We start from the raw sequence: 22,516 nt of genomic DNA, 5'->3' as shown, positions 1-22,516 counted from the left end.
AACAGTTTTACTTTATCTAAACCACAGTGCTAAAACCAGCAGCTTCTCCTCTTGCTTACACACACACACACACCTACACATACATAAACACTTTTACCTAATCAGCTACAATATAAAGCAGCCAGTCCCCTCTGTGCATGTATTAAGGGAGTAAAAAAAGACAAGTAGGCCCTATCAGAGAAAAACCCACACATGCACAGACAGTGCATATGCAACTTCACAAGGAAAGTATATATATATATATATATATAAATTAGGGCTGTCGAAGTTAACGCGATAATAACGCATTAACGCGACCTCAATTTAACGCGATTAAAAAAATTAGTGCCATTAACGCAAATTCTAGTTCATGTTGACACTTGACTGGTAAAACAAACGTTTTAATGTCGGACTTGCCACCGTTTTTCATTTGCGGTTTGTTAACATAATGTAACCGATCGTGGTAGTGATGCACTTGCATAATAAAGAAATAAATACACGCTATATTCACAAGTTGTCGGGAGCAGAACACTTTATTACACTTAATTAACTTCTTCTTCTGTACCGAATACCGGAAAGCTGAGTCGAGCACGTTAGTTCATGAACTATGGAAGCCCCAAAGGGTCAAAACACACTCACTTCGTGTAGAAACGTCCATCAAACCATCGTCACGATACAACCACAGACAAGTCTGATACAATAACTACGCCTTATCCCACCTAAAGCACCGCTGATCTACAATGTTTGCTGATGGAGAAATTCTAACCTACAATCTGACATTTACTGCCTAGTATGTGAGTGAATAAAACTCCCTTACAGTTTTCTCTTGTCCCAGCAGTTTTTAACATCAGTACATTTAGCATAAAATGTGTTCACCATTTTAATTGTAACATTTCACTTAAAAATCCTTGTTTTCTATAACATTTACACAGATTTTTTTTTAATGCGATTAATCGCGATTAACTATATGAAATTCTGAGATTAATCGCGATTAAAAATTTTAATCGTTTGACAGCCCTAATATAAATATATATATATATATATATATATATATATATATAAATGAATAAATAAATACAACAGATTATTCGGTTCTGATCTACAATGTGTCAAACGACCAGGCTAAATGTAAAAAAAAAAAAAACACGTTTATTACACGGGCTGCTATGTTTAGAAATACAGGAATGCCTACAACAGAGAGGAGCTGAAAGCAATTAACAAGCAGCTTTACTGTAGAAACCCTCTATGCTAAACTTTAAGCAGCAGCTATGACTAAGTATTTCTTTATGTAGCTCTAATTGGTGGCCAGTTTTACATTCACATCCTCAGACCATTAATGTAAAGACATAATAACACACTTTCACTTTCATTCTACACTACAACATATGCCTTATTTAAATACCCATCTCCTTAGATGCTTTCCAATTGAGGTTAATGAAGAAAAGTCACAAGCTTTGTTGGTAAAGCAGTTTTATGAAGAGACTGTTATTTATCAGAACACAAATAGGCCTTATTAAGGGAAACGCACAATCAAGCCCTGCTGGATCTTACAGTGAGCATCATAGTAATCAAAAATTCACTTTAATACTATTAATAAAGAAAACATGCAGAGAGGAAGAAAGGAAGGAAAATAAAATGAAAGAAATAAAGACAGACAGAAAGAAAGATAGACAGACAGACAGAAAGAAAGACAGACAGAAATAAAGAAAAAAGAAAGACAGACAGAAAGAAATAAAAAAAAATAAAAACAGAGACAAAAAAGAAAAAAGAAATAAAGACAGAAAGAAAGAAAAAAGAAAGAAAGACAGAAGGAAAGAGAGACAGACAGAAAGAAAAAAGAAAGACAGACATGCACAGACAGAAAGAAAAAAGAAAGACAGACATGCAGACAGACAGAAAGAAAAAAGAAAGACAGACATGCAGACAGACAGAAAGAAAAAAGAAAGAAAAAAGACAGACAGAAAGAAAAAAGAGAGAGACAGACAGACAGACAGAAAGAAAGACATGAAAGAAAGAAAGAAAGAAAGAAAGAAAGAAAGAAAGAAAGAAAGAAAGAAAGAAAGAAAGAAAGAAAGAAAGAAAGAAAGAAAGAAAGAATCAAGTGAGTTAACCAGAATGCTGGATATTTGAGTCCTCTGCTTTTTTATTCTGTAACTAAACAGTTCACTTCACTTGCATTTCTTTGTAATGTGGAAGGAAACCGGAGACACAAGGAGAACATGCAAACTCCACAGAGAAAGGACCCAAACCGCTCCACCTGGGAATTGAACCAGGGACCATCTTGCTGTGAGGTAACAGTGATACCCACCAAGCTACAAAGCCGCCTGAATTAGTATGTATTAGTTTTAATACACTGAACTACTGTTTTGAGACAATACTGCAAGATACAGCACTAAACATAAGTACAGCTTACTTCCAGTTCTTGGGGTAGTGAAGATTAGTTTGCTTATATTAAACAATTAACTTATTAAAAAACTATTAGTAGTGCAGCTTTATTTTTTATAAATGTACACACAGGCTAGATTTAATTTATCAGTATTTCTGATCTTAACATTTTCCTTTAACTTAGCACAGAATGCAAGAAACAACCTGATACGTCTAAATGTGGTCCAGATTTCATTTATGCTCACTATAAAAAAATAACAACCTAAGATCCCACAGTTTCATGTTAAGATTCCTGCAATTATTAATCCTTTATATAAAAAACAGCTTTTGTAGCATTATGCAATAAAACAGAACAATTACACATCATTGTATGACTAACACGGTATAAGATGGTATTGTTAATAGTTTTTCTTCCTCTTTTTGGCCACTGCAAGTCGATGCTAAAGACTTTCCTTTAATAGAAACACACTTAACAATACATAGCTGAAAACAATAAAACAAGTATATATTAGTCCTGAATGGCCAATCACCGTTTTCTTAACGAGACTGAATAACTTGCCTATGAATAGAGCTGAAATCAAACGAGGCCACATGTCCAGATGTTTCAATTACAACCACCCGAGAATTTTTATCACAACACATGCAAATGTCTCAAATCTAGGTAAGCCAGCCAAGTCTTAATAGGCAATATTTAAAAAAAAAACATTCATTCATTCTTTCATTGTCGACTTTACCACTGCTTTATTCTGGTCAAGCTCACTGTGGGTCTCATTTATTGGGCAAAAGGTAAGAAACACCCAGGTCAGGTCGGCAGGCCATCACAGGGCAGACACACATACACCTGGGGCAATTTTTAGTAACTTAAATTGGACTGACTGCATGTCTTCGAACTTGTGGGATGACTGGCAACATGATGCATAGACTGTCTTATACATTTTAACTTAGTTCCTTCCCTAATATTTTTACTTTCTTTCTACTAACTTTTAAGTTAATAACAACCAATTTAATGTTAATCCTGCCCCGAGACTCTAAATTCATCGTCTATGCAGTGTATCTTCAGTGAAGGTTTTTTTTTATTAAGGATCATACATCTCCCTGTTGTTCTCTTTCTCTCTGGTGATAAATTATCTGCAGCATTGGGGCAGGACAGAGCAGCTGAGACATCAACAGCTTAAGCGGGTCGACTGCATTAGCCCGGCATCCCTGCTGTGTGAAAGTGGGTGGGTGGGTTGGTGTGATCTGTATGTGCCAGAGGAAATAAGTTAAAGAGAGGACATCAGTCTGAACTGCATGATTAAGAACACGTTTTCATCAGCTAAACACTACAGGCATTAAAAAAATTAATTTAACTATTAAAAGGCCTCAGTGAGTAAAATAATACCACCTGATCTGAGTTACAGAAAGTTAGAGTAGCTCACAATAGTGTGTGGATCACTACTATTAAAAAGCATGCAGGCGTTAATGAGGATCACAGCTCGCATTCAAATGACTAAGGTAGGCTGTTAAATAGGTCTGACTCACAGCTCAGCAACCGCTATGAGAAAACAAATGAAGAAAAAAAAAAACGTGGTGGTGGGAGAATGATAAGTCGACAAACAGCCCACTTAGGCTTTAATGTATTTTTCCATAATGAGAAAAACTCTGGTGACCCTACTGAACAAATCAAGACACAAAGCCATCAAGCCATCATATCATAAACCATTATAGGACCATCATGTGGCACAAACACAATTTGAAATACCAGCTTCAATAGCTTTGAGATGAATGTCTGGCAGGGACTAATTTCGGTACCATGCTAATAAGTGACTTGCTTTGATAGAACTACACAGTAAGCTTCCAAAAGTAAAAAAAGACACACATTTATACACTGATCAGCCATAACATTAAAACCACCTCCTTGTTTCTACACTCACTGTCCATTTTATCAGCTCCATTTACCATATAGGAGCACTTTGTAGTTCTACAATTACTGACTGTAGTCCATCTGTTTCTCTACATCTGTTTTCACCCTGTTCTTTAATGGTCAGGACCCCCACAGGACCACCACAGAGCAGGTATTATTTAGGTGGTGGATGATTCTCAGCACTGCAGTTACAATGACATGGTGGTGGTGTGTTAGTGTGTGTTGTGCTGGTACGAGTGGATCAGACACAGCAGCGCTGCTGGAGTTTTTAAACACCGTGTCCACTCACTGTCCACTCTATTAGATACTCCTACCTAGTTGGTCCAACTTGTAGATGTAAAGTTAGAGACGATCGCTCATCTATTGCTGCTGTTTGAGTTGGTCATCTTTGAGATCTTAATCAGTGGTCACAGGACGCTGCCCACAGGGCGCTGTTGGCTGGATGTTTTTGGTTGGTGGACTATTTTCAGTCCATCAGCATTGCTGTGTCTGATCCAATCATACCAGCCCAACACACACTAACATACCACCACCATGTCAGTGTCACTGCAGTGCTGAGAATGATCCACCACCCAAATAATACCTACTCTGTAGTGGTCCTGTGGGGGACCATTGAAGAACAGCATGAAAGTGGGCTAACAAAGCATGCCAAGAAACAGATGGACTACAGTCAGTAATTGTAGAACTACAAAGTGCTTCTATATGGTAAGTGGAGCTGATAAAATGGACAGTGAGTGTAGAAACAAGGAGGCGGTTTTAATGTTATGACTGATCAGTGTAGTTTCGCAATAAGGTTAAAACCTAATATTGTGAAAGAAATAATTGATAAACATTTATGTTGCACTTGTTTACATAAAACTCATAAAACAACTAATAATAAAAAACAACCATTCGTCTTTTATAGACTGTTTTGTTTTACTATTTAAAATTAGATTTAAATGTTCCCACTATATGGACACAAGTATTAAAACACCAGCCTTTATTATTAGGTTCAGATATTTCAAACACAACCCGTTCCTATTAGATGTATAACATCAGTCATGTACAATAAAGTATTTGTCTCTACTTATGTGTCAACTGTTTGAAAAAGGCTATTTCTCTTTACTCCAGTATGACTGTTCCCCTGTGCACAAAGTCAATAAAGAAATGGATTGGTGTTGAGAAACTACACTGGAACACTGACTGCAAGCAACTGACTTGACTGGCATAAATTCTTACAAGCATACACTCCAAAATCTTGTGTGAGTAAAGGCAGTCATTGCTTTTAAAAAGAGGGTGGTGGTGCTACCATAATAATGCCTATGATTTCGGAATGGAGTGTCTAACAAGCTCATTGTCCAACAAGGTGTTAATGCAGTGTATTTATGTCTGTAAACTGTTCTACTCGTTATAATAACTGTTTCTTATTTATTAGAATATATGTAATAATACAAGACTATGTTAAACTAGTTGAATAAAAATACATTTTTTTAATGCCTTTTTAGCACGTCCAATTTATACCCAATTGCACTTATTGCTTCATCTCCACAGGACCTGACCCCCACCCCGATTGAGGAGAGCGAGACTGTCACATACCCCCTCCGACACATGTGCAGTAGCTGACTGCATCTTTTCTCCTGAATGAGGCGAGGTCATATGCCGATCAGCTTTGTGCACGGAAAGCCACGCCCTGATCAGCATTATTCCTCCACTCTGTGCAGACACCATCAACCAGCCAGCAGAGGTCTTAATTCGCTCAGTTATGAGGAGTCAATATCCGGTTTTATCTTACCCTGTGAACAACAGTCTATCGTAGTTCATGCAGCCGCCCAGGCCTGCCGGATGGCAGAGCTGAGATTCAATATGATGTATCGAATGCTAGCAGGTGCTAGCATGTTTTACCGCTGCGCCACCTAAGCGGCTGAAAATATAGTTATAATAAGTAACTTCATACTACTACTACCACTCTTAAAACCTATAAAAGATAAATGGATTTTACTTTGTTTTATTGTGTAATTAAAACATTTGAACCATAATTTAAAAGTTTTATGTAAATAAGTGTATAGGTTCTGTTCATCATTCATTTGTTTGATAATGTTTTAATCTTATTGCCAAAATGTGTGCGTTTTTACCAATACTAATAATAATAATACTACCACCACTACTACTACTAATAATAATAATACTACCACCACTACTACTACTACTAATAAGATTTATTTATATAGCACCTTTCATGCAGCATCAGATCAAATTGCTATAACGAACTGAAATGGCACAGATACAACAATTGAAATAATAGAATGAAAAGAAAGGAATAAAATAATAGGAAGTCCTTGATTAAAATTTAATGAATGAATGAATAAATGAATACACTATAAATCAGCAAGTCACTGAGACCCAGGGATTTTCAGCTAATCATGCTGTTAAAAAAAATGTCTCTTTGTTGGTGGAAAACAGAATTTTAACATGTATTCCTGTATTTGTGTTATTATGGGGGATTTAACCCCATAAACAGAAACACCTTCGTGAGACCCTATATTCCCATTGGTGACCTGTATTTAAGTTATTATGGAGGCTGTGACCTCATCTTTAAAATACATTTGTATGACCCTATATGTTCACGGATGACCTGTATTAAAGATATTCTGGGGGATTTGACCTCATCCACAAAATACCTTTGGGAGACTTTACAAATAATCAGATTTTTTAAAAAGAACTTTGTAAGAAATCCTAAAATTTAATTAAAAAAAAGCTTTAAACCAAGTGAGGACTCAAGATGAGTTAAGTATTAAACAGCACTTGTATTGTATGTTACTTATTGACAATATATTGAATGACATTAAATATGAATTATTTTATTTATGGAAAATGAAACTATTGAGAATCTAAATTGTTCTACACTGTTTTGGTTATTTTACCCTAATCTAGCCATTTCCTATTCTTTTACAGCCATTCTCTTACCATTTGCACCAACTCCTGTATTGACTGAGAACAGCCTTAGGTTATCACACACCCTTCTCTGACATGGGGGCAGTCGCTGGGCACTTAATTTTACCTGCCAGTAGTGAATTATTTACTACCTGTTCAGTCACTTCAGTCAGACAGCAGTCGTATATCTGCAGCAGCAACAAAACCCTGTGCCTCCTTCCCTCAGGCATGGTCAGTTATGCCTGGTGGATGTCCGGTTAGGTTGATAGCACCACTAAGATTCAAAATCAAGAGTTCAAATTCTCCACAGCAGTGACCTAGTTTGTTAGACTGTTGTGCAAACAAAGTACCCTGGTAAATTCTTAAAAAACATCACCAAAGGTTTACTGCATTGTATACTGGCCATGGGTAGGATAACCTTGTGAAGGACAAACAAAGCAGTGCAAGGGAGACTGGTTCAACACCGGTTCAAGCAATACATACACTTAATGGCTAAAATTATGTGGACTCCTTATCATTAGCCATTTGGCCTCCAACCTTTCCAGCTATAACAGCACATACATGATTGTAATGTGTCTGTAGGAATTAGTAGCCCTGAGCTGCGAAAGTAATTTTGTTAAAAAAAAAACTGTGATGATTTGAAACATTGACTGCAAGCAAAGGCTTTTTCTTTTTGGCTAAATAGGCATAAATTTCCACAGCATAAACTCCAAAATCTTGTGAAACGCCTTCCCAAAGAGTAAAGGCTGTCGATGCTGTGGCTGTGGTGCTACCATAATAATGTCTATAGTTTTGGAATGGTGTGTCCAAAAAGCTCCAACAAGTTGTCCAGGTACTTTTGGCCATATAGTGTATTTATGTCTGTAAACTTTTCTATTCAAATAAATGTTTCTTGAAAACATCTGGTTTTTATTGAACTGGTGTTGAACTTGCTGTTATTTTTAACACCAGTTTAAGCAATACATACACTATATAGTCAAAAGTATGTGGACTCCTGATGATTAGCCCTTTGGCCTCCAGCCTTTCCAGCTATAACAGCATATAAATGATTGAATGATTGGAGTGTGTCTATAGGAATTAGTGACCAATGATGTTTAACAAAAATATGGGTTTGTTATCAGTATTCTAATTCCTACCAAATAAATTACTGCACATGCCTTTAATGAACGAGCTTTCTGCACATGAATAGTATATATATACAGTGTATCACAAAAGTGAGTACACCCCTCACATTTCTGCAGATATTTAAGTATATCTTTTCATGGGACAACACTGACAAAATGACACTTTGACACAATGAAAAGTAGTCTGTGTGCAGCTTATATAACAGTGTAAATTTATTCTTCCCTCAAAATAACTCAATATACAGCCATTAATGTCTAAACCACCGGCAACAAAAGTGAGTACACCCCTTAGTGAAAGTTCCTGAAGTGTCAATATTTTGTGTGGCCACCATTATTTTCCAGAACTGCCTTAACTCTCCTGGGCATGGAGTTTACCAGAGCTTCACAGGTTGCCACTGGAATGCTTTTCCACTCCTCCATGACGACATCACGGAGCTGACGGATATTCGAGACTTTGCGCTCCTCCACCTTCCGCTTGAGGATGCCCCAAAGATGTTCTATTGGGTTTAGGTCTGGAGACATGCTTGGCCAGTCCATCACCTTTACCCTCAGCCTCTTCAATAAAGCAGTGGTCGTCTTAGAGGTGTGTTTGGGGTCATTATCATGCTGGAACACTGCCCTGCGACCCAGTTTCCGGAGGGAGGGGATCATGCTCTGCTTCAGTATTTCACAGTACATATTGGAGTTCATGTGTCCCTCAATGAAATGTAACTCCCCAACACCTGCTGCACTCATGCAGCCCCAGACCATGGCATTCCCACCACCATGCTTGACTGTAGGCATGACACACTTATCTTTGTACTCCTCACCTGATTGCCACCACACATGCTTGAGACAATCTGAACCAAACAAATTAATCTTGGTCTCATCAGACCATAGGACATGGTTCCAGTAATCCATGTCCTTTGTTGACATGTCTTCAGCAAACTGTTTGCGGGCTTTCTTGTGTAGAGACTTCAGAAGAGGCTTCCTTCTGGGGTGACAGCCATGCAGACCAATTTGATGTAGTGTGCAGCGTATGGTCTGAGCACTGACAGGCTGACCCCCCACCTTTTCAATCTCTGCAGCAATGCTGACAGCACTCCTGCGCCTATCTTTCAAAGACAGCACTTGGATGTGACGCTGAGCATGTGCACTCAGCTTCTTTGGACGACCAACGCGAGGTCTGTTCTGAGTGGACCCTGCTCTTTTAAAATGCTGGATGATCTTGGCCACTGTGCTGCAGCTCAGTTTCAGGGTGTTGGCAATCTTCTTGTAGCCTTGGCCATCTTCATGTAGCGCAACAATTCGTCTTTTAAGATCCTCAGAGAGTTCTTTGCCATGAGGTGCCATGTTGGAACTTTCAGTGACCAGTATGAGAGAGTGTGAGAGCTGTACTACTAAATTGAACACACCTGCTCCCTATGCACACCTGAGACCTAGTAACACTAACAAATCACATGACATTTTGGAGGGAAAATGACAAGCAGTGCTCAATTTGGACATTTAGGGGTGTAGTCTCTTAGGGGTGTACTCACTTTTGTTGCCGGTGGTTTAGACATTAATGGCTGTATATTGAGTTATTTTGAGGGAAGAATAAATTTACACTGTTATATAAGCTGCACACAGACTACTTTTCATTGTGTCAAAGTGTCATTTTGTCAGTGTTGTCCCATGAAAAGATATACTTAAATATCTGCAGAAATGTGAGGGGTGTACTCACTTTTGTGATACACTGTATATATATATAGATAGATAGATAGATAGATAGATAGATAGATAGATAGATAGATAGATAGATAGATAGATAGATAGATAGATAGATAGATACAGGGGTTGGACAAAATAACTGAAACACCTGGTTTTAGACCACAATAATTTATTAGTATGGTGTAGGGCCTCCTTTTGCGGCCAATACAGCGTCAATTCGTCTTGGAAATGACATATACAAGTCCTGCACAGTGGTCAGAGGGATTTTAAGCCATTCTTCTTGCAGGATAGTGGCCAGGTCACTACGTGACGCTGGTGGAGGAAAACGTTTCCTGACTCGCTTCTCCAAAACACCCCAAAGTGGCTCAATAATATTTAGATCTGGTGACTGTGCAGGCCATGGGAGATGTTCAACTTCACTTTCATGTTCATCAAACCAATCTTTCACCAGTTGCTGTGTGTATTGGTGCATTGTCATCCTGATACACGGCACCGCCATTGGATGCACATGGTCCTCCAGAATGGTTCGGTAGTCCTTGGCAGTGACGCGCCCATCTAGCACAAGTATTGGGCCAAGGGAATGCCATGATATGGCAGCCCAAACCATCACTGATCCACCCCCATGCTTCACTCTGGGCATGCAACAGTCTGGGTGGTACGCTTCTTTGGGGCTTCTCCACACCGTAACTCTCCCGGATGTGGGGAAAACAGTAAAGGTGGACTCATCAGAGAACAATACATGTTTCACATTGTCCACAGCCCAAGATTTGCGCTCCTTGCACCATTGAAACCGACGTTTGGCATTGGCACGAGTGACCAAAGGTTTGGCTATAGCAGCCCGGCCGTGTATATTGACCCTGTGGAGCTCCCGACGGACAGTTCTGGTGGAAACAGGAGAGTTGAGGTGCACATTTAATTCTGCCGTGATTTGGGCAGCCATGGTTTTATGTTTTTTTGGATACAATCCGGGTTAGCACCCGAACATCCCTTTCAGACAGCTTCCTCTTGCGTCCACAGTTAATCCTGAAAAATGAATTTGTCCTCTTTTGAACTCTGGTATGTCACCCATAATGTAGTGTGCATTGCAATATTTTGAGCAAAACTGTGCTCTTACCCTGCTAATTGAACCTTCACACTCTGCTCTTACTGGTGCAATGTGCAATTAATGAAGATTGGCCACCAGACTGGTCCAATTTAGCCATGAAACCTCCCACACTAAAATGACAGGTGTTTCAGTTATTTTGTCCGACCCCTGTAGATAGATAGACTGATCAGCCATAACATTAAAACCACCTCCTTATTTTTAGACTCACTGTCCATTTTATCAGCTCCACTTACCACATAGAATAACTTTGTAGTTCTACAATTACTGACTGTAGTCCATCCTACCTAGTTGGTCCACCTTAGAGATGTAATGTCAGAGACGATCGCTCATCTATTGCTGTTGTTTGAGTTGGTCACCTTCTAGACCTTCATCAGTGGTCACAGGATGCTGCCCATGGGGCACTGTTGGCTGGATATTTTTGGTTGGTGGACAATTCTCAGTCCAGCAGTGACAGTGAGGTGTTTAAAAACTCCATCAGCATTGCTGTGTCTGATCCACTCATACCAGCACAACACACACTAGCACACCACCATCATGTCAGTGTCACTGCAGTGCTGAGAATGATCCACCACCCAAATAATACCTGCTCTGTAGTGGTCCTGTGGGGGTCCTGACCATTAAAGAACAGCATGAAAGGGGGCTAACAAAGCATGCAGAGAAACAGATGCAATGCAATGCTTGAACAGGAAAGGGCCTTTACAAAATTGTTGCCAGATAAGTTTAAAAAGGGCCAGTGATAGCTCAGTGGTTAAGGTACTGGACTAGTAAATAGAAGGTTGCCGGTTCAAGCCCAGCCACCACCAAGTTGCCACCACCAAGTTGCCACTGTTGGGTCCCTGAGCAAGGCCCTTAACCCTCAATTGCTCATCATGTTCCGCTCATTGTGTAAGTCGCTTTGGATAAAAGCGTCTGCTAAATGCTGAAAATGTAAATGTAAATGTAAAAACATGTAATTAATACAATGATTTCATACACCTTAAGATAGGTGTGTTCAAAATAGATAATTTAGAGAAGTATTCACATCCTGTTTGCCATATAGTGTAACTGTCCAAGCAGTGTGCAGGTCGAGACATGAATCTGTCCTAAAACTGTCTCTCTACGTGGGAATATTCTTGTGTATCCGTGTTCATGTAGAGTTCCTGGGATTTTGAAAAGGTTAACGGTGTGGATACACCTGGTGGCATTAAGCAGAGTGTCACTCATATAAAATCTCTCTAATAAGTGTGGATGTAACCTGGCCTACCTGTGATGCACTATGTATGTGATGATGGAAGCGAAAAGGCAGAGCAGCATGACAGCGGTACAGGCATACACGACTGGGTGCAGGAACTCCCCCGGGTATGGGGGGAACGACAGCGCCTTCTTCAGATCCTAAGAAGGAAACAGAAAGTGACAGGAAGACACTCAGTAGAGGTATTGAACTGTTTTGGCAGTGACATCATCAAGGACAGTTGGGAATCAGGCTGCAGCATAAGAGAAGCTGAGTAACCATGACAGCAAAGCAAATCAGCGCCAATAAGAACAGAACGTATAAGCGATGGCGCCCGTTCAATTCTGTTTATCCGACGAGAGCAATAAAAAACACCAGCTGCACCCTAAAGAGGAAGCTCTTTAGACACATGTCTGACTGCTTATAGTCATATTACCTGACAGGAGACACGACAATAGAAAGGTAATAAAGAGCTTTTATTCTATTATTTATTTGCCTGCTATTTACACTCTGACCTTGTGTTGTTATACACAAATAATTAAAATTCATGCCCAGAAAAATTGCTTTAATCTTTTTTATTCTTAAACCTTTAATCTGTGTTACCATCACAATGAAAACAGATCAAACAGTGTGGCTGCAACAAGTAGTCAGCAATGAAAATGGAACCTAAAGCTTGCTGATTAGGTTATACAGCTCTAGATTGCCCTCATCACTCATTGAGAGATTACATACACTAGTAGGAAGATGTACATTATTTGGCTGAAAGTATTTAGACACAGCCGCTCAGATGGCGCAGCGGTAAAAACACACGCTGAACACCAGAGCTGGGATCTGGAATACATCATATAAAATTTCAGCTCTGCCTGCCGGCTAGGCTGAGCGGCCACATGAACAACGATTGGACTGTTGTTCAGATAGGGGTGGGATATAAAAAGCCGGATGGGGACTCTCATAACTAATGCAATTACAACCTCTGCTGGCTGATTGATGGCGCCTGCACAGAGACCACTGATGAAGGTCTAGAAGGTGACCAACTCAAACAGCAGCAATAGATGAGCGATCGTCTCTGACTTTACATCTACAAGGTGGTAAAACTAGGTTGGAGTGTCTAACAGAGTGGACAGTGAGTATTTAAAAACTCCAGCAGCGCTGCTGTGTCTGATCCACTCATACCAGCATAACACACACTAACACACCACCACCATGTCAGTGTCACTGTAGCGCTGAGAATGATCCACCAAATAAATAATACCTGCTCTGTGGTGGTCCTATGGGGGTCCTGACCATTGAATAACAGGGTGAAAGCAGGTTAAAAAAGCATGTAGAGAAATAGATGGACTACAGTCAGTAATTGTAGAACTACAAAGTGCTTCTATATGGTTTAATGTTATGGCTGATCAGTATAGTCCAGATTTAGCACCATCTGATTTCCACTTTTTTTGGACGCTCAAAGAAGCTTTAAGGGGAAGAAGATTTTCATGTGATGATGATGTAAAAGCAGAGCTGCATCAGTGGCTACATGCTCAACCCAAAACATTTTTTGCTGATGACATTAAAAAGTTGGTACAAATGCATTGGAAGGTGACTAGAAAAGTTATGTCATTTGTTTTTGAAATTCTTAATAAATAGAGTTAAAAAAAGTGCAGAAACTTTCTGAAGAACCCTCATACATCTAGGTGACACTGGACAAATTGCCTTCCGTTTAGAGCAGGTTCTGATAGCAAGGGAGACTTAAAAATAGCAAGGCCTCTGTAGTGCCAAGCAAAAAAGGTCAATGAAACATTTTAAACTCTTTCCTCTCTGCATTACTTATAAGCATGACGGCGGATACTCATATCTGTCAAATTAAACAGGACATCCATCCAAACAAGAGGATCACTGTGAGCTGTTCTGATCAGCTCTGTGGAGCAGCAGTATTATAAGATTTGTGGTTATCAAACAAAGCCAGCTAAATCGTATTCAACGTTTTATCAACAAGTAGAGTGTGTCTTTCTGCCAGCATGTCTACATTAATCACAAGAGCTCTTACAAGCTCAGCCAGACTTTTTATAGTCTGGCTCTACAGTTCATGGCTATACAAATGTCATACACTAAGCCAGCTGTTCACCACCAGCCGGTGTGACGGTGCAGAGAAAAGAGAGGTTGATGTAGCCCTAAAAGTTGACATGGCAATTCACCAAAACAAGAAAACGAGTACAAAGATGGCTCATCTGTAAATAAAAGCTATTTTTGCTTTTAAGCTATAAGTTATTTTTGGGGAAGAATGATTTGCTGGGTGGTTTTATAACAGACACTCGCTGTGTATTCTGAAGGCTGCTTATGTTAGTAATTTTAAGTCAGAAAATTAAATATGTGCCCTCTTTTATACAGTATTTCCTCTGCCATTGCTTGTTTGTCACACTCAATCATGTCTAATTGATAAAGGAAGCTTCAGTAAACACATCACATTTTGCACATGATTAAAGAAAGAAAGTTATTTAGTACCCATGTGTCAACACTATTAGAACTCTTTAAATGTGCTTAATACGCCAAGCAAAGCTTATGAAGCCAATGCTTCACAAATCACATCCTTCAGTAACAATGAATCACTTGCTTTTTTAAAATGCTAATATATCTATTACAGTTACAATTACCCTCTTTTACCATGCGAGATACAATTTCTAAATCACAGAACATACAGACCAGTATGGAATACAGCACTTTGCTAATATTTATTCATTTTCTATATATTGCCTATATCGCCTGTATATAGTCTTATAGTTTTATATTTTTGTGTTTAATATTTAATGTTCTTGTGCATTGTCTGCAACTTGTACATTGCTTGTATACTGGATTTGTACTAGAGAGATAGCATCAGCCGAAACCAAATACCTTGTGTGTATCCACATACTTGGCCAATACATTTTGATTCTGATTTATTAGGATTTTAACGTCATGTTTTACACACTTTGGTTACATTACTGACAGGGCAGGTAGTTACTGGTTACACAAGATTCATCATTTCATGTTTTTAATGTCAAACACAGTCATGGACAATTTAGTGTCTCCAGTTCACCTCACTTGCATGTTTTTGGACTGTGGGAGGAAACCTGAGCTCCCGGAGGAAACCCACGCAGACACGAGGAGAACATGCAGACTGCACACAGAAAGGACCCAAATCACTTTGCCAATAAGCTTTAATTTACTGGATCTTGATTTTTATTGACAATGTGGACAAAAAAAATGCATTTTATTCATTTTATAATGTTATCACTTACAGAAACATTTTACTTTTCCCAGCGTGAGTGATGGCAATTAATACATTGGGGACTTGTTGAGGGTGTATTCCAGCCTTGCGTCCAGTGCTTGTGACTAAAGAGTGGCCCTCTGCAACAATGACTAGGATAAGCAGTGAGTAAAGTTACAAGAGTAAATATGAATTAATTCACTGTCTGTTTAACCATCGCTTTACCCTATTCAGGGTTGCGGTGGGTATAATTTACTGTGTGAAATGCAGGAAACACCCTGGACAGGTCACCAGTCCATCACAGTGCAAACACACACACACACACACACATACACACCTAAGGCAATTTAGTATCTCCAATTCACATGACTGCATGTCTTTTATCTGTGGGAAGAAACTGTAGCACCTGGAGAAAACCCATGCAGGCACCAGAAGAACATGCAAACTCCACACAGAAAGGACCCAGACCGCTGCACCTGAGATACGGACCCAGGACCTAGCAATCCTACGGCAGTTCAGTCAGCAATAATTAAGTCAAAATGTCCAAGATGTCGAAGTCTAAAGCAGCTAAAAACATGACTCGGGTAACTGAGTTTGGAAAACTCCCGACCGATTATGTGGACGCGGGGCCCTACCTATAAGGTTTACTTTAATAAATTATTTTATTCTATCACCCACTCTTAGTATTTCTTTCCTCCGACTTTTATTTAGTGATGACTAGGGATGTAATGATGCACCACAAGACAGTTAAAAATCGGTGCACATGTACCACGATTCGAATCGGTTATTCATTTAAGATGAATCGATATTCACTTTAAACAGCAGAGGGCACTGGCGCTATTTACCTCGCCTGGTTGGCACTTCGCTTGGCACTTCACAAAGTTGCCAGGTAGGGGATTTTCCAGCCAAATGTATTTATGTGAGGATACTTTCTTTATTTGTATTATTCATTTATTTATATAATGTTGGATTTGTTTTAAAATTTCATTTCAGTTTTTTTTTACACAATAAGCATTATTTGGCATAGATTGTACCTACCTCAGAAATAAAAGAGCATTAATTATTTAGATTAATAAAAGATAAGCACAAATACTGTATTTTATTTTCTTTTTTTAAGAGAAGTAATAAAAGAAAACTTTGTCATAATTTGTCTTCAATTTCATTTTGTTTAAAAAACATCAGGAAAATATCATATCGTGAACCCAGTATCATGAATCGTATTGCATCGTGGGTAGCAGAGATGTTCACAAGTCACAAAATACGAGTCCGAGTCGAGTCACGAGTCTTTAGGCTAGAGTCCGAGTCAAGTCACGAGTCAATATAATATACACACAACATAAATAGTTTTAACTAATGTTGCTGACTTTTGCTGTCCACAAGTCAAGTCCGAGTCATTTGAAACGAGTCCGAGTCGAGTCTGAAGTCGCTGTGTGTGCAACTTGCGTGCGACACTTGGTGGGTAGAGTGTATCGTTACATCCCTAATGATAAGTTAATACCAGGCTGGAAATCACAATAATTATTTCCACTATATTACATCATGAGCCAAAGGCTTCATTAATCTACCTGTGTTAACCGAGCAGAACATTCCAACTGAGCTCTAGGTAAGTCTCTAAAGCTTTGTACTACATTCCCCAAGCCAAGTTAGAGCAAAGCCTCTCGTGAGTATATCCAAGAGCCAAGCAGCTACACTCTTTCATGCTTTAGTCTAGCTGTTCCGCTAAACCCTTTACACATCAGACCATCACATACGACGAACACATGGTGCTAAACACAAGCCTGGTGACGGCACATTAAATAGCAGTGCTGCAAAACCATTAAGCTAGCTGCTTTGCTAATCCATGCCAGCCAAGCTAATACAAACAGGTCACACACACAAATCAAGGCTGCTCTTGCTGTTGTGGTTTAAAAGGCTAATTATCCACACACTCTGATCCGATCCCAGCCTTCGTAGTCCCAGCCAACTGCTAAAGCAGTGAACGCTGAGCCTAAGGGCAGCTGACCAAACTAAGTATTTGAAAAAAATCTAAGGATTTAGGATTGATCCAAAAAAAAAAAAAAGAGAGAGCAGTCGATAGATGTGAGATGAAGGACGAGAGGAGAACAAGGGCATTGGCAAAAAAAATAATAGGGGTAAATATTAATCTGCACAAACAATGCCAGGGATTTCATCAGTCTTATGATACACACAACCAGAAAATGGATTTACACATGTGCCCATAAACGCATTCACAAACAGATGGCACTGGCTGGCCCGGAGATGAAAAATCTTTTGGCTGGTTGCCCAAGCAATATAGGTTTAAGCATCCTAACTGTGAAGTGAGGACGCTGAAACAACAACTTCAAATCAAACCCAGCATCAGTTAAACAGCATGGAACAAATCAATCTATCGATATGTAAGCATACAACTACACACAAGGATTCATTCAATAATGTTCGTTAACCATGAACGTGGTGGGTTCGATGCCACTTAGAAACACTGGGGGTAAGCAGGGCAACACACACTCACACATTTTATTATTTATTCACATCTAGACCTAATCTAAAGCAGCCAATCCTTCTTCTGCATATTTTCAGACGGTGGGAGAGTACCAAAGTACCAAGCAGAGGTGAGAATCAAACCCACGTTGCCAGGCATGTGATCTTGCCAAAATATCAAGCGATTAATAGACTCACTTATATTCTAAACCGCTTATCCTAATCAGGGTCGCAGGCCTATCCCAGCTCTCAATGGGTGCAAGGCACACAAAAACACCTTGGTCAAGGTGCCAGTCCATTTATATTTTCAGCATGTAGCAGATTATCCAAAGTGACTTACAGTACTGTGACAGTATACAGTCTAAGCAATTAGGGGTTAAGGGCTTTGCTCAAGTGCCCAGCAGTGGCAAACTGGTAGTACTGGGGCCTGAACCAGTGACCTTTCAATTACTTTTTCAGTACCTTAATAACTAGGCTACAACTGCTCCAGTCCATCGCAGCGAAGACACACAAACATACAAACACACACCTAAAGGCAATTTTAGTATCTCCAGTTAACCTGACTGCATGTATTTGTACTGTGGGAGGAAACCAGAGCTCCCAAAGGAAACCCACATAGACACGGGAAGAACATGCAAACTCCATACAGAAAGGACCAAGACCGATCCACCTGGGGATCAAACCTATGTCCTCCTTGCTATCAGGTGACAGTGCTACCCACTGAGCCACCAAATTAATGACTGACAATAAAGAATAACCCACCCACACTAGGAGAAACATGCCAAACTTCTCACAGACAATGACTGGAGGCAGACTCTGCCACACTTATACTACCTGCTAGGGATGTAACGATACACTCTACCCACGATGCGATACGATTCACGATACTGGGTTCACGATACGATTTTTTCCTGATTTTTTTAAACAAAATGAAATTGAAGACAAATTATGACAAAGTTTCCTTTTATTGAAAGATATGATTATCTTTTATTTATCTAAATAATAAATGCCCTTTTATTTGAGGTAGGTACAAACTATGCCAAATAATGCTTATTGTGTAAAAAAACTGAAATGAAATTTTAAAACAAATCTAACATTAAATAAATAAATACATAAATAATACAAATAAAGAAAGTATCCTCACATAAATACATCTGGCTGGGAAATCCTCTACCTGGCAACTTTGTGAAGTGCCGTCAACCAGGCGAGGTGAATAGCGCCAGTGCCCTCTGCTGTTTAAAGTGAATATCGATTCATCTTAAATGAATAACTGATTCGAAACGTGGCACATGTGCACAACTCTCTTGTGGTGCATCGTTACATACCTACTACCTGCTGTGCCACTGTTTCACCTAAAAGAAAATGAAAATGATGGTGCTACTGATATTTAAGAATCTGTTCATTCATTTATTAATGTATTTTTCCTGATCCCTTCTTTCTGTTCAGGTGCCGCACAGACACACTAGACACAAATCTAAATTACACTCTGCACAAGATGTCAATATTTCGCAGAGCAATACACACTCAGACATCGACTTTCTCATTTCACCCCAGCAGCCAATCCACCCCTCTGAAATGTAAGAGCTGGAAGGGAACTGAAGCACCTGAAGGACACCTATGCAAACACTGGGAGAACAAATGTGAAATAACTGACAGACAGTAACTGGAGGCAGACAATTTCACCAGCACATTCATGCTAACACAATGCGGGAACATTTAGATATAAAAGTACTGAAAATATATTTCTGCTGAGGCAAAACAACAAACTGGTGTATTATGTACAGTGGGGAGACATTTTCAGTTTTCATTTCATTTCAGAAAATGATTGTTTCATAACAACAACTCTGACTCGCACACACAATGAAAGAGCTGTACGGCAAAAAGGGCAAAAGAGGGAAGTAGACTAGACTGCATTTATTTGTCATTTTACATATACACGTGTACAGTAAATTGTAATTATTTTACTCTATATCCTAGCTTGTTTGGAGACTGGGGTCAGAGCACAGGATCACCCACTGTATGACACCCCTGGAGCCAAGAGTGTTAAGAGCCTTGCTCAAGGGCCCAACAGTAACTGTATGGAAGAGCTGCATTTGAGCTTTCAACCTTTTGATTGATAGCCCAAAGCTCTACCCACTTGGCAACCACTGTCCCTTCATATATCAAAATATCACAGTTTAAAACTGTTAATAAAGAAAAACCTCTTGTTAATATATTCCCAGGAGAGGTTGCATAACGGTAAGACAAGTATAAAGCATTTGGACTGTGTGACACAAAGCCAAAACATTGGCTTGACTTATTCTTAGAAAATGCATAAAATCAGTCATACACTGATCAGCCATAACATTAAAACCACCTCCTTGTTTCTACACTCACTGTCCATTTTATCAGCTCCACTTACCATATAGAAGCACTTTGTAGTTCTACAATTACTGACTGTAGTCCATCTGTTTCTCTACATACCTTTTTAGCCTGCTTTCACCTTGTTCTTCAATGGTCAGGACCACCACAGGGCCACCACAGAGCAGGTATTATTTAGGTGGTGGATCATTCTCAGCACTGCAGTGACACTGACATGGTGGTGGTGTATTAGTGTGTGTTGCGCTGGTATGAGTGGATCAGTTTTTAAATACTGTGTCCAATCACTGTCCACTCTATTAGACACTCCTACCTAGTTGGTCCACCTTGTAGATGTAAAGTCAGAGACGATCGCTCATCTATTGCTGCTGTTTGAGTTGGTCATCTTCAAGACCTTCATCAGTGGTCACAGGACGCTGCCCACGGGGCGCTGTTGGCTGGAAATTTTTGGTTGGTGGACTATTCTCAGTCCAGCAGTGACAGTGAGGTGTTTAAAAACTCCATCAGCGCTGCTGTGTCTGATCCACTCATACCAGCACAACACACACTAACACACCACCACCATGTCAGTGTCACTGCAGTGCTAAGAATGACCCACCACCCAAATAATACCTGCTCTGTAGTGGTCCTAGGAGAGTCCTGACCATTGAAGAACAGCATGAAAGGGGGCTAACAAAGCATGTAGAGAAACAGATGGACTACAGTCAGTAATTGTAGAACTACAAAGTGCTTCTATATGGTAAGTGGAGCTGATAACAAGGACAGTGATTGTAGAAACAAGGAGGTGGTTTTAATGTTATGGCTGATCAGTGTATGTGTCTTATTTTATTTAGAGTAATCTGAATATTTGCTCTGGGCTATATCAATAACCCTGTAACACACTTTAAGAAACTGAAACATAAGTTTGAACAATGCTGATACAATACTAGAAATACATTCTCCAGATATTGGCCGGTGAAGCTTTAATATTAAACATGACATTAATGCAGTAGGAGTTCAGGGTATTTTTGTACATTCACACAGATGTGGGCAAGCAATCACACTAGCGAGCGCACACAGTTGAGGAACTGCAGCTGCACTATGCAAAAAATACATCCCTCCTGAGGCAAAACACAGAACCTGTGCTTTACTGAAAAGGCTGAGATTTATTTGGAGGAAAAATGATTTTGTTTCATAACTGAAACACAGGAGCTGTAAAAAGCACTGAACAGAAGGAGAACTTGACCCATATTTATTCAGCAAAAATCCATTTTTAAAGATGTTAATAGGGAAATATACCTTCACAAACACCACTTATGCATATACAAATGTATCAGTATAGCCTCTGGACATATTGCACAACAGTATTTATTCTTAGAAAAACAAAAGCATTTATATATTTAAAAACACAAAAAAATGCCAAATTGTACACTATATGGCCAAAAATATTTTGACATCTGATCATGAGCTTGTTGGACATCCCATTTCAAAAACAAATGGTTTCAAAAGTGACCCCTAGAGCCCAAGTGGTGCAGCGGGACATTCTGCTAGCACACCAGCGCCAAGATTCTGAACTACTCGGTTCGAAACTCAGTGTTGCCTCCGGTCGGCTGGGCGCCATCTAGCGGGCATAATTGGCAGTGCCTGCAGGGAGGGCTGACCGGGAGAGGGCTGATTTTATCAGCTCCACTTACCATATAGAAGCACTTCGTAATTCTACAACTACTGACTGTAGGCCATCTGTTTCTCTACATTTAGCCTGCTTTCACCCGGTTCTTCAATGGTCAGGACCCCCACAGGACCACTACAGAGTAGGTATTATTTAGGTGGTGGATTATTCTCAGCACTGCAGTGACACTGACATGGTGGTGGTGTGTTAGTGTGTGTTGTGCTGGTATGAGTGGATTAGACACAGCAGCGCTGCTGGAGTTTTTAAATACCGTGTCCACGCACTGTCCACTCTATTAGACACTCCTACCTAGTTGGTCAGAGATGATCGCTCATCTATTGCTGTTGGCTGGATATATTTGTGGTTGGTGAACTATTCTCAGTCCAGCAGGGACAGTGAGGTGTTTAAAAACTCCAGCAGCGCTGCTGTGTTTGATCCATTCATACCAGCACAACACACACTAACACACCACCACCATGGCTGAGAATGACCCACCACCCA

The 22,516-nt window shown here is 39.7% G+C and overlaps 1 protein-coding gene across 1 annotated transcript in view; it reads right to left on the bottom strand.

Moving 5' to 3' along the window:
- LOC134315172 (adhesion G protein-coupled receptor A3) overlaps positions 1-22,516 on the bottom strand; it is a 339,202-nt gene that overhangs the window by 21,578 nt on the left and 295,108 nt on the right. Inside the window, exon 15 of the mRNA XM_062996188.1 lies at positions 12,339-12,466. Within this exon, the coding sequence (XP_062852258.1) occupies positions 12,339-12,466 (128 nt within the window). The remainder of the gene's footprint in view (positions 1-12,338; positions 12,467-22,516) is intronic.

The sequence above is a fragment of the Trichomycterus rosablanca genome, chromosome 5 (genome assembly GCF_030014385.1).
Source record: "Trichomycterus rosablanca isolate fTriRos1 chromosome 5, fTriRos1.hap1, whole genome shotgun sequence".
Lineage (NCBI taxonomy): Eukaryota > Metazoa > Chordata > Actinopteri > Siluriformes > Trichomycteridae > Trichomycterus > Trichomycterus rosablanca.
The sequence above is the reverse complement of the archived record's forward strand: the minus strand, read 5'-3'. Positions and strand labels throughout refer to the sequence as shown.